Source organism: Argentina silus (genome assembly GCF_951799395.1).
Source record: "Argentina silus genome assembly, chromosome: 17".
NCBI lineage: Eukaryota > Metazoa > Chordata > Actinopteri > Argentiniformes > Argentinidae > Argentina > Argentina silus.
In genome coordinates this window covers 2710362-2722770 of record NC_139671.1, presented here as the reverse complement: position 1 = coordinate 2722770, position 12409 = coordinate 2710362, and the positions used below count along the sequence as shown (strand labels likewise).

At 45.5% G+C, this 12409-nt stretch overlaps 1 protein-coding gene across 1 annotated transcript; it reads left to right on the top strand.

The window, feature by feature from the left end:
- Window positions 1-2083: 2083 nt before the first annotated feature.
- rpl7l1 (ribosomal protein L7-like 1) lies at window positions 2084-6859 on the top strand. The gene is made up of 6 exons (XM_083688528.1): window positions 2084-2181; window positions 2871-2982; window positions 3114-3277; window positions 5154-5291; window positions 5484-5593; window positions 6079-6859. Exons 1-6 carry the CDS (start codon window positions 2165-2167, stop codon window positions 6285-6287), a joined length of 750 nt encoding a protein of 249 aa, XP_083544654.1. The 5' UTR covers window positions 2084-2164; the 3' UTR covers window positions 6288-6859.
- The last annotated feature ends 5550 nt before the right edge of the window (window positions 6860-12409 follow it).

The window sequence follows — 12409 nt, the reverse complement described above, 5'->3', positions numbered from 1 at the left end:
CATAAAAACCGTCGGGGAGTAGAATACCAACTTTGACCAGAATAGCTGAGGCCTATTTGTCCTAAGTTGTAGGCCTGCAGCTAGTGCCGCACTTTCTGAATTGCATACGGTCTGCTGCATCATACTGCACGATCATGCAAACTATTTAGTTTAAATATTCATATAAGTGGGCCTAGACTTATACATAAACCCTTCAATAACTGGATTCACCTCAATAAATGAATCAAACGTGGTGGAAGTGTTACGGCGACCACGACGAATAAAATACAGGTGTTTGAAGTTGACATAATGAAAAGCCTCGTTGATGGAGACCTCGCCCTCCGATCCAACACGCCGCTGGCGCATACCTGTCAATCAGTCCACCAAACGCCATCAATTAACTCCGTGAGCAACTGGCTATATGGAGCTTGACCAACTCCAAATGATCGATTGAACTTGAAGCCCGATGCGTTAAGGGGGGGAGGAGGGGGTTATTATTGCAAAGAAAAGAGCAAACGAACAAGATAAGAGGCAACTGGCACTAACGTAGCTTACTTCATCCATTGATCGCTAGAAATTCACACATCCTACCATTTATAGGAGCAAGCAATTGATTCTTGTGGCAAGATGGCTCTCAAATTACCATCATAACAGTCGTTAACTAGGCTAACAACAGTATGGTCTGCCTATATAGCTGTACTGTAAACTTTACTCAACAAATGCGAACTAGTTGCTACGACCTAGTAACTTTTCATCCCACAACTTCGCTATAACCTATCGGTAATCAACGTGGCTAACATTTAGATGATTTCACAGACTACAGCTCAAGCTGGTTATCTGGCCTAGTAGCCCTGCACGTCGTTCCGTTGACTCTCCGCCATAGCATAATGGCTAGCCAGTCATCGTCCGCATCTCAAAATTGGTAACGTTGGTCCAAAATGATTTTGCGGGCGGCAGACCTGCAACCAGGGTGTTGTGAGGAACACTTACCTACTTTATGGGTCCCCGTGCAGCGTGTGATTGACGATTGTCTTCTGTAACTATTATTAGGTAGCTTTTAAGTCAAGTTATGTGGCTGTCAGGCTATATCTGAGCCATTCCCATGCATTAGCAGGCTGGAGAGGTAAACATCTGACAGTAAAGCCGTGCGTTTGCTAAACTGTCTGCTGGCTAGCTAGCTTGTTTTTTCAGTTGCATGCATTGATTTTTTGATCCGCTATTGCGTGAATCAATCTCTTGCACACCCTGCCAACCGTGGTGTGACGGTGTGGTGAGCGACGGACGGCCCGGTGGAGGTGGCGGTCAGCTAACGTCAGCTAGTGTTGACAAACAAGCCTGCGAGTGGAATCACACTGTTGGAACTAACTGTGTTGTTAGCGAGGGGGGTTAGCTTTGCTAGCGAATTCTAAACCCTATTTCAAATTCAGTTCGCTGTGTTCAGCTATCCTCCACTCCTCCTCTTCGGAAAATAAAGTAATCCCGAAATCCGTTTTATGGTTGTTTTGAAAGTGTCATTCACGTTGTAGTAATATTGCGAATGTTTAACTGTCGCGTTGGTCTCTCCTCTCCGCCATTTCCAACCTCTCGCTACACAAACAAACAGCGGGGCGCGTGCCCGCGCGTACAATGACAGCAGCGCAGTTCGACGCGCGCTCCCGAGGAGATATGGCACAGAGGCGAGTGTGGCCACGGGAGAATGCACCGATGAAACGATGACCTAACGTCACCGTAAACGCAAAAACATTGCGTAATGTAAACAATGTAACGTTTCATTTCAAGGATGTGATGTGCCTCCGTTCACACGTTTGAATTAACATCTGTCTTCGCGTTAGGTGTCTCCGTTTGAATGCCTGTGTTGCATTGAGAAGGAATCATGTATCTTGTCTGTCAGTGTTTTATATTGTGTGTGTGTGTGTGAGAGAGAGAGAAATATAATTAACTGTTTTACAACTTCCATAGCTGTACGTGAGAAAGGCAAGTTAGGTGCCTGTGTTTAAAAGCATTGTCCTACATTTTACCAAGACATATTGATGGTTCATCAAAACTGGATGAGAAGCTGCACTGTTATTGTTTTTCATGTTGTGCTCCGCTCCACTAGGTGGCAGACGAGCCAATCATGGAGACCCGAAGGTGTCTGACATAATATTCCTGCGACGGCGCATTCCTGTACGCACGCATCGGATTCATGATGGCAGAACCTGAGTATGTATTTGGGATTGTTTACATGTCGATCTATGTCCATCCTTTGCCACTTTCATCACAATAACAACTTTTAATTTGCTTAAATGTACCAGTAGACCAAGGTGATTCTGTCTAGTCGTATATTTTAGGATTTGTCTGAAATGGGCCCGAGATTTGATTAGCCATGGTACCTGTGACGTTAGCTAGCGACAAAACCTGAAATATGGGCGAAAATGTATAGTTTTATTGTTTAAGTATGTCAAATAATCTTCTGTGTATGTCACCTAACCTAATACATGACATTGAACAGCAAGTGATCGAACACTGACCCCATTAATGTTTATTTTAGTCTGCTAGGCAGTCACACGACTTGATCATTGATGTCAGAAAACCACAGTTGGCTCTATCTAGCTAAGCGACATTTATTGGCAGTTTTTGTGATTGCACGTATATATTTCGCAATGGCTGTCATATGTTTATATATTTTATTTATGAATATAAATATAATACTGAGACACAGCTGCCCATGTCACCGTTGTTGTATCTCCACTCCGGGGAGGCTGATGCGTTCTTCATTCCATGCATTTACAGTGAGCCTGTCCTCCGATTTCTGCCTCCAGCAGCCTCCCCTGCTGCACGTCAACAGCTAATGTTCACAGTGATATCGGTGTGTTTGTCTCATGGCTATATTATGTGAATGTGTGTTTTAGAGAGAAGAAGCGCGTGATTCAGTTGGTTCCTGAGAACCTCTTGAAGAGGAGGAAGGCTTACCAGGCCATCAAAGCCACCCAGGCCAAGCTCGCACTTCTCGAGAAGAGGAAGGTAGGTCGCTCGCTCGCTATGCTGTGGCCACTTTTGCCACGGTGGCAGATGATCAATGAGTCGTCTTGATTTACCTGCACGTTGTTCTTTGGAACTAAGGACACCTGTGTTCTGTGTGTTCATTCAACCAGGTATCCAAAGGCAAACCGTTGAAGTTCAAGCGCTTGGAAGACTTTCTGAAAGAGAACCACCGAAAGCATCGCGATGAGACCCGCATCAGCAGAGCAGATCTCAGACCACCGACACCCCTCCCGCCCTCAAAGAACAGACTGGTCTTCGCCGTCCGCATCAGAGAGTAAGTGACTGACTGGTGTGTGTACAGTGCTGTTGGCGGCCGAGCCCTCTGAGCAGATCCTGGCTGGTTGTTGTTGTGTGCTGCTCACAGCCTCCGTGAGGTTCGGATCATAAACTGGCCAGTTGGAAAGACAGTTCATAGATGGCAATACCAGTTCAAATTGGAGTCTGACCAGTAGGTCAGTGGAGGGAGAAATCGCGGGACACATGTTTGATGCCATTCCTCATTCCATTCCATGCGTTACGACGAGCCCGTCCTCTGATTCCTGCCTCCTGCAGTAGATGTGCACCAAGTCACAGTCATGCTCAGTTTGCTTAGATTCTTTATCTTCTCTGCTAGAGGTCTGGCTGAATGCTGACTAAGGTAACAGGGTTCATTAGTTATTAGTTATTAGTTATCTTATGCTTACCTTTACATTTATGGCGTTTAGCAGACGCCTTTATCTAAAGCGACTTACAGCAAATACATTTGTTTACGTAAGTGAATCATCTATCCATCACTCATCATAAGAAAGTAATCAATGCTCGGACCAGGGGCCATAGGCAGTCACAGTGCTAGGAGTTTTTTTTTTTTTTTTTTAAACAGGAGAAAAACTTGTACAGGGGGTGAAGAGGTCTCTAGGGTTAGGGTTAGTACAGGGGGTTAGTGGGGGTGAAGAGGTCTCTAGGGTTAGGGTTAGTACAGGGGGTTAGTGGGGGTGAAGAGGTCTCTAGGGTTAGGGTTAGTACAGGGGGGTAGTGGGGGTGAAGAGGTCTCTAGGGTTAGGGTTAGTACAGGGGGGTAGTGGGGGTGAAGAGGTCTCTAGGGTTAGGGTTAGTACAGGGGGGTAGTGGGGGTGAAGAGGTCTCTAGGGTTAGGGTTAGTACAGGGGGGTAGTGGGGGTGAAGAGGTCTCTAGGGTTAGGGTTAGTACAGGGGGGTAGTGGGGGTGAAGAGGTCTCTAGGGTTAGGGTTAGTACAGGGGGGTAGTGGGGGTGAAGAGGTCTCTAGGGTTAGGGTTAGTACAGGGGGGTAGTGGGGGTGAAGAGGTCTCTAGGGTTAGTACAGGGGGGTAGTGGGGGTGAAGAGGTCTTTAGGAGGGACAGTTAAGATGTAGCCTGAAGAGATGGGTTTTCAATCTACGGCGGAAGATTGGTAGTGACTCTGCTTATTTAGGCGTTTGGAGGTAGACACCCCAGAAATAATCCAACGTGATTGGATCTGCTTCGAAACATGATAGACAAAATTCTATTGAGCCAGAGGAAGCTCCTCCCCCTCCACCAGTTGTTTACTGAACCTAGACAGTTAGAAGTTCCTAAGGAGATGTCCAGCAGTCAAATAAACAAAAAAGCTTGTTTGATGATGTTTTTAATTTCAAAACGGGATGTGCTCACTTGTGATATCTGATTGGTGCTAAGACTAGGGATGTCCTTATCATGTACTTGTGGGGGGGAGGAGGAATGTAGCAAAGTTAGCTAGAAAGATAAACAGGCTTCAGTCACTTCACCAACTTTATCATCTGTAACGAAATTGAAAAAAACAGACAGATCTCTCTCCCTCACTCCTCCAGCACTCTGTGTGTGTGTGTGTGTGTGTGTGTGTGTGTGTGTGTGTGTGTGTGTGTGTGTGTGTGTGTGTGTGTGTTACAGCGTTAATCTTGTTTTTTGCTTTTTTTTTATATATATATATATTTTTAAGGCATTTCTGCTTTTATTGGGATAGAGATAGTAGAGATTGATAGGAAGGATGGGTGAGAGAGAGAGGAGGGATGACATGCAGGATATGTCGATGGCCGGAATCGAACCAGGGACCTTGCGATGATATGGTATGCGCCTTAGTGTGCTACGCCCCTGAACGCGCCCCTGGTGCGTGTTTCTGATGTTTGTCTGTTTCTGCAGGATCAAGGGTGTCAGTCCCAGAGTTATGAAGGTTGTCCAGATGTTACGGCTGAGGAAAATCTTCAGCGGTGCCTTTGTCAAAGTCAACAAGACCACCATGGCCATGCTGAAGATGGTGGAGCCTTACGTGGCCTGGGGGTGAGTGAGAGGGACTTTAGGAAGGCAACACTTTAAAGACCGGCAATCGACAATGAAATGGCACATACGTTATCTCCATGTATATAATCAACCAATTAACAAACATATTAAATGAAATGATTTATTATTATTACTGTTAATTAATCATTCCTATTAATTATTTTTAATTGAAAAATGGTTCACTCCCCACAGGTATCCCAATCTGAAGTCTGTGCGTGAGCTGATTCTGAAGAGAGGACAGGCCAAGATTGACAAGCGGAGAGTCCCCCTCACAGACAACGCACTCATTGAGAAGCATATGGGTAAGGGTCATATCTACAGCATTATACCTGTCTTACATGTGTGTAATCTATGTATGTCACATATGTAATCTATGTATGTTATCTATGTATGTTATATATGTATGTAATCTATGTATGTAATCTATGTATGTCATGCATGTTATATATGTGTGTATGTATCAGTGTATGTAATCTATGTATGTCACATATGTAATCTATGTATGTTATATATGTATGTAATCTATGTATGTCACATATGTAATCTATGTATGTCATGCATGTTATGTAATCTATGTATGTAATGTATGTGTACCAGAGTTTTGTGAGTTAAAATGTCCCAAAGCATGAATGCGTCCATGTGTGTCAAATGAGCGTTGTATAGAAATAGATGTACCGTCTTGTTTGGATGAAGAGAGTCAGAAACTCTCTGCCAAACATACTGTCTGGATGCATCATGTGAGCATGCATTTTAACACATCTCTCTTTCTCTCTCTCTCTTCCTCCAGGCAAACATGGCATCATCTGTCTGGAGGACCTGATCCACGAGATCTACTCCGTGGGAAAGAACTTCCGGGTCGTCAACACCTTCCTGTGGCCTTTCAGGCTCTCTGTGGCGCGGCACGCGGCCAGGGACAAGGCAGGTCTTCTGAAGGACATCGGCAACCCGGGACCCAGAGCTTCGACCATCAACAGCATCATCAGGCAGCTCAACTGAGCGTTCTGCCCTCCGGACACTTGGAAATGTGACGTTCCCCCCGAGGCCCGTGACGAAACCTTTCGTGTTATTCGTCATACCCATTTTTGGTCATTCTGCAGCTCGTTGTTTTTCTTTGTGTCAGCAAGATGCTGCCGAATTGTGCAGCCTGGCATGAAAGACTACCCAGTCATCTGTTAGAGAGAGAGAGAGAGAGAAGACTTCTAACACGATTTAAATCCACCTTTTGTCATCTTAACCCTGGGATCCCCTTTACATTTTCCTGCTTGCTAGCAGGAATCACACTGTCCATATCTGATTTGAAGACATGGACGGACGGACAGTGCCCCTCTCTGGACTATGTTGTGGTTAGACAGCAGTTATTGTACCCTTATGATAGTGATGTCATAATTGTACCAACTGTGCTCTTGCCTTTTGTGGGCCGTTGGTAGGCTGTCTTTCAGTGTTGACAGTTGAGAATGTCCAGAAGGTCAAGATTGTAACTGCATCATCACAACTTCTTTCGTCCCAGTGGTGGTCAAATGGAAATAATTATTCTTAAGATGTATGTAAGATTACAATGTCTGTTTGTTTTTCAATAAACTGAACGAAACAAGATCTGTTCCGTGTCGTTTAGTGTACAATAAGAAACATGGCGGCATTGACACGGTGTGATTTCTGCGGTAAATGTGTACTGTTCCTTCCTTTGGTAACAAAATATTTCATTCAGAAACGTCACATTTAGGGACAAATGTTTGGGGCTTTTATTTTGCTACAATTTATTCTGCTGATGTATCTTACACTGCTGGTGGATAGGAATGTTCGGTTACCTAGAGTGATATGCCACAACAGTTATAGAGGAAATGTTTCCACCGTCACTGTTACACTTCCCTTCATCCTGCTTACAGTTGCTTCACGGTAACAAGTCCTAGAGCAAATCACTTGGTCGTGCATGTGTTTTCTTTTCACTGCCCCTCGGCCACGTCCGATACCTCCAGAATGCACAAATGCATTGCAATTTTCGAAGAGGATTGTAAGCAAAGAAGGTATCCTCTTCGGACGGCAGCTACCGTGGTGTTTTTCCTGGAGTGTGCACCCTCTGGCGTTGAAGGTCTGGGCTGATCTGATTGGCCAGCGGTTGCCCAATCGCTTGGTACCGATCGTAGTGGCTGAGGGGGCGTTTGCTGTTCCTGTGACTCACGGTTGCATTAGAGGAAAGAAACGCGCTCAAAGGTTCGTGTCACAGTCAATTTAGCGAGACGTGACTCATGCTGCCCAGTGGAGGGGGCGAGAGACCAGGGAAACGAGACGTAAATGCTGCAGTGAGGGACAGAAGTCTCTTCTCTTCCAACATTAAACTTGGACAGTGCATTTGTTGAAGGTCGGCAACACTATAGAGAATGCCTAACCGGTATAACAGGGACATGTGCGTGTGAGATGATACCGTTAAAACAAGACCTGCAAGCGTAGGCGTTTTAATCACTAACATTATACCTTGCTACATCGCTTTGGGTGTTGATGTAGCAGAGAGGTCCACACATGCCTGTCCTTGATCAACCTCGGTCCCCATGGTATTGCATACCAAAGATAGTCAGGGGCTGCGTTCGGATTGTCTAGAATCCTTCCTTTCCTTGGAAACTTTTCCTTGACCTCGCTAGCAAAAGGCTATGAGGGGGGTCAAGTAAAGTTACACGTAAAGGAAAAAGGTTGCATTTTCTGTACAATCCCGAATGCAGCCATTGATTACTGGTTGTGACGAGGGTAGGGGTACACTTCCGGTGGTACACGCGTATGGACGACTGGGGGGTGGGCATCTTCCACTGGCTCCATCCATGTTCTGTGACTCAGAGGGCGGGGGGTTTACTGCCCTTTTTCTTCGTGTATGTATGATTTGAGAAGATGAGGAGCAAACATGATGGCCATGCTGCATATCATTTGCGACGGAAGACTATTAGCTTAGCAGCAGTAGCATGTTGTCCCAGCAGCAGCGTGTGTGGTGTGTGTGTGTGCTCTGTCAAGGAGCCTGGGCGGTCCGTCTCGTTTCAATGACCTCGTCCCTCCTCCTGCGAGTCCAACCGTAATCTCCCACCACTATCGGAGGTAGCTGTCAACCTCCACGACCAGCAGTGACCGGAGGTAGCTGTCAACCACCACCACCACCATCACCAGCAGCCAAATCAGAAAGGACGGAACGGGTAAGATGATGATGATGATGCACACGAATATGCAAAGCGTATGCCGATGTAGACTGACATAACGTTTACTAAATAACTGACGGTCTGTGTCGTGATCACACTGTTTGGAGGGAGTCCTACATCTGGCTCGACCGGACCGGGTTAAACCTCACGCTGTCGCCTGAGCTGATGAATTGAAGCACGTCGAGTGCGCCTCGGATTCGAGGAACCACGCGGACGTAAGCTCATTAATGATATAGTTTGCTAGTTAGGTGGGGATACTTTCGGGAAGAAAGTTATTTAGACCAAATGGTGACTCGCTAATTCTACACGTACAGCAAAGGGGTTATGTTATGTTAGCTTGTCCCCTTGTCAACAATGTCTGATGTGATGTCGGTCATGACATCCATTATTATCGATACCCACTTTGCTAGCTTTAGGCAGCTAATTATCCATCCAGCGAGTTGTATGTGTATTGTAATCGCATGGCTTTAACCGTTGCATGTTTGGTGGTATTTTATTCGTCTGTTATAAATACCGATTTCGGTGCGAGACTGACTGCTCACCACTCTTCGGACCACGTGTCGCCGTCATTGACATCCGATTTTACTCGGTGACATCTGTCGTACCAGTCGTGTGTCACATAATGTGTCCGACCCGGCCCATTGCACTGCCATGTCTCCCATGTCTTTAGTGATATAGTCTCCTACTTGTATGCATGCATCACTAGTGATCAGAAGCAGGTGACGGTTGGAATTGTACAGGTCCTTCGTGTAGAGATGATGAAATTGTCGTGACGCAGGATCGCAAGACCAGGTATTGGGCAATGAATGAACAGGCGTAAATGATCAATCTTATATGGTCTCGGTGAGATATGGTTGTACCAAGACGAAGGGGAGGCGGGGGGGGGGGGGATTTTGCGCAAAGAAAGAACCAAAAATAAGGTAGTCCCTAAACTAAGACTAACCTATACCTACGAGTGCCGCTAGACACAGTCCAGCGCCAACACTCTAAGCTAACCGAAAACACAACAGATGACACCTGCCCCCCACTAACTAGTGTATACAGACAAGAGTAACCTACGTGTATAAATCTATACCCATGGGCTGGTCTCACCTACACCACTTCTCTCCTATCACCGGAATGAAAATACAATGGATGAATTATGAAGGAATGAGATCTGAACAGAGAATTGTCACAATGAATGAATACACACAGAAACAAAAGGATCTCATGAGGGTAGGAAGTGCAGGGTTTAAATACGTCGGGACTGTCCTCTGATTGGCTGTGGAGGTGATGAGGAATGAGGTGCAGCTGAACCAAACTGAAGGCCAGGATGTCTGAGAAGGGTGGAGACAGGTAGAGGGACTGAAACACAACAGAACACAACACACAACCAAAACATTCGTAACGATGGCCAAAAATGTTATTACAATATATTTTTTCATACTGGTCGATAACGGAAATCATCACGGTATACATGAAATAAGGCTCAAAAAAGCTTGAAGGGCATTTTCTGTTTGGGAATGAAGAGACCTGAAGAAACCAGGGGGTTCATTGAGGTTTAAAATTATACAATTATTTAGTATTAGAATATTGGACCGAACCAAAATGTCTCAAGGTAATATCAGATATCCACACACAGGCATGGTAGGCAGTAGGGGCACAAAGAGGTCATCATCTGTTATTCTATATGCATTACATTAAAACGGAGAGGCCGTCCTATAAAATGTACACTATAGGGGAAAGCCTTGTCTGTCATAACAGACCTTGAACAACAGGTAGAGGCTGTCAAGGCCCGCTTGGCTCATTAAGCATTCAAAGCTATCATGTAGTGATGTCTTATGTTCTCTCTCTCTCTCTCTCTCTCTCTCTCTCTCTCTCTCTCTCTCTCTCTCTCTCTCTCGACACAACAAGGTAGACGGGCTGACTAATATGCTGCCTGTGTTTTGATGGAGAGAATGGGACCAAGTGTAGACCAGGCCTATACTTCAAACCTAAGGCCCCAGGCTGTATCATCCAATCTCTCCTCCTGTTTCCCACCGTGTGTATAAGCCCTGCAGGTCTGATACTGCAGGATCTCACAGCTGCAGTTGCACCTCCCCTCCTTTCCAGTATCATTATTTCTGTTCTTCTACTTAATCGGTGGATTTCATTTATTTATTTATTTATTTATTTTCCTAGAGCAAATTACACAGAAGGGGGGAGTTGCAGCAAAGCATGATATGTCGCGCTGGCAAATATAAGCCGAGGTTGCCAGGCAACGGTGGTTCCTCTGGCCTTTCATGTGTGACTGGAACACAGGTGTCAGTGACTGATTTCTGGTTTGGCCAGATCAGTCGGTGTTTGGTGGGCTGGTTTCAATGTTTGAGAGAGGTGAGGAGGCCAGGGCTTATATGAGAGGGTTTTCGTGGCAATCGTTAACTGTTTGGTGGTGTTATGGTGTTCAATCTCAAACCACACTTTGATGGTGAATTTTTTTGCTATTGCCAAAACATGGGAAAACATAGGGCAACATTGCACTGGTTTCTCAGATGTAGATTAAGACACATCATAGACCAAAATGCACCTTCAATGCAGATTTTCTATTAAACAGGTTCTTTAGTCCAGGCTTAATCTGTGTCTGGGAAAACACCCCTATGAGTTCAAGATGAAGTCTAGGCCCATTGGTCCAGTCAGTGAAAAGGTTGGTGGCTTGCTCAGTCTTCTTTAGTAAAGGTCAAATTCAGCTGACCTTAGATGGGAATAGCCCCAGCCTGGGGTTCCTACTACTAGTGAAGTAACAGAGTGTCCTCTGTAGGCCACAGTGGCTGGGATCAAGTGTCAAGGCCATGACATTTGATTTGAGTAATCCCACAGTGCTGATAGTTGACCTTTGACCTTTAGCTATGTGAACTTGAAAGTCATGCGCCCTCTGTCACGTGAGGTAGTAACAGCGGTAGTGGTAGTAACAGCTGACGGGGGATCTCTCCTTCTCCTCCTCCTCCTAATGTCGGCTTAGCTAAACTGTGAGACTAGTATTCTCTGAGTAGTAAACTAACATCCAAAAACGTAAGCCAAGATTTCCATTATTACATTTTTGTTGTACTGTATGAACTTGTCTGCGCCTCTTATTGTCCACTGTTTGTCTTACTGTTTGAAATCATGGCAGTTAATGATCTCTTACAATGTTGGATTACTTTCCCTTTTAATAATAATATTTGCCATTTACCTGACGCTTTTATCCAAAGCGACTTACATTGCGGTGAGTGCATACATTTCAGTATATATGGTCCCAGCAGGAATCAAATCCACAACCTAAGCGTTGTTAGCGCCATGCTCTACCAACTGAACCACAACTGGACCACCTTTAGCCTACCATATAACCCTAAAACACTATAGACCTTGACCTACATAGACCTACATTGCATAGAAAGAAGTCAGGAACATTTCTGGCCCCATACTGTGCCTGTAATCAGCTCCAATCTCACATCAAGGCTGGCATGTTAAGTAGCTTTACTGTGGTCCACAAATCCCCTGCCGACTCTGCTGCGGTCCGGGTTCTAGAACCCAACCTGTTGCAACTCAGCTCTCACACCACCTGCTGCGCTGGCCATTGTGTGCACAGATCTGGGACCAGCAGGGTGCCTCATAAAGACAGCAGCAGCGGCCATGGAACGCTGGCTAACCTGCGGAGACGCTGACGGCCGTGTTTATCATGTTTAATAGCTGGGGGCCCCGTGTGTCTGGCTGGCACAAGGCCGTGGACTTTCCTTCAGACAGGACGGCTGCTTCACTTATCTTGTACTATGTCACTTATTGTCTTGTCCTTACCTCATTGCACTGCTGCGTATTTGTATTATTTGTATTTTGTGTGCTGCATTGTCAAGGAACCGAGCCCAAGAATTTTACTTCCTGCACTTGTGTATGAGACGTAACAAATAAACTTGAAACTTCACTTGTGTAGATGGTCACCGCAGGCTGTAGTCT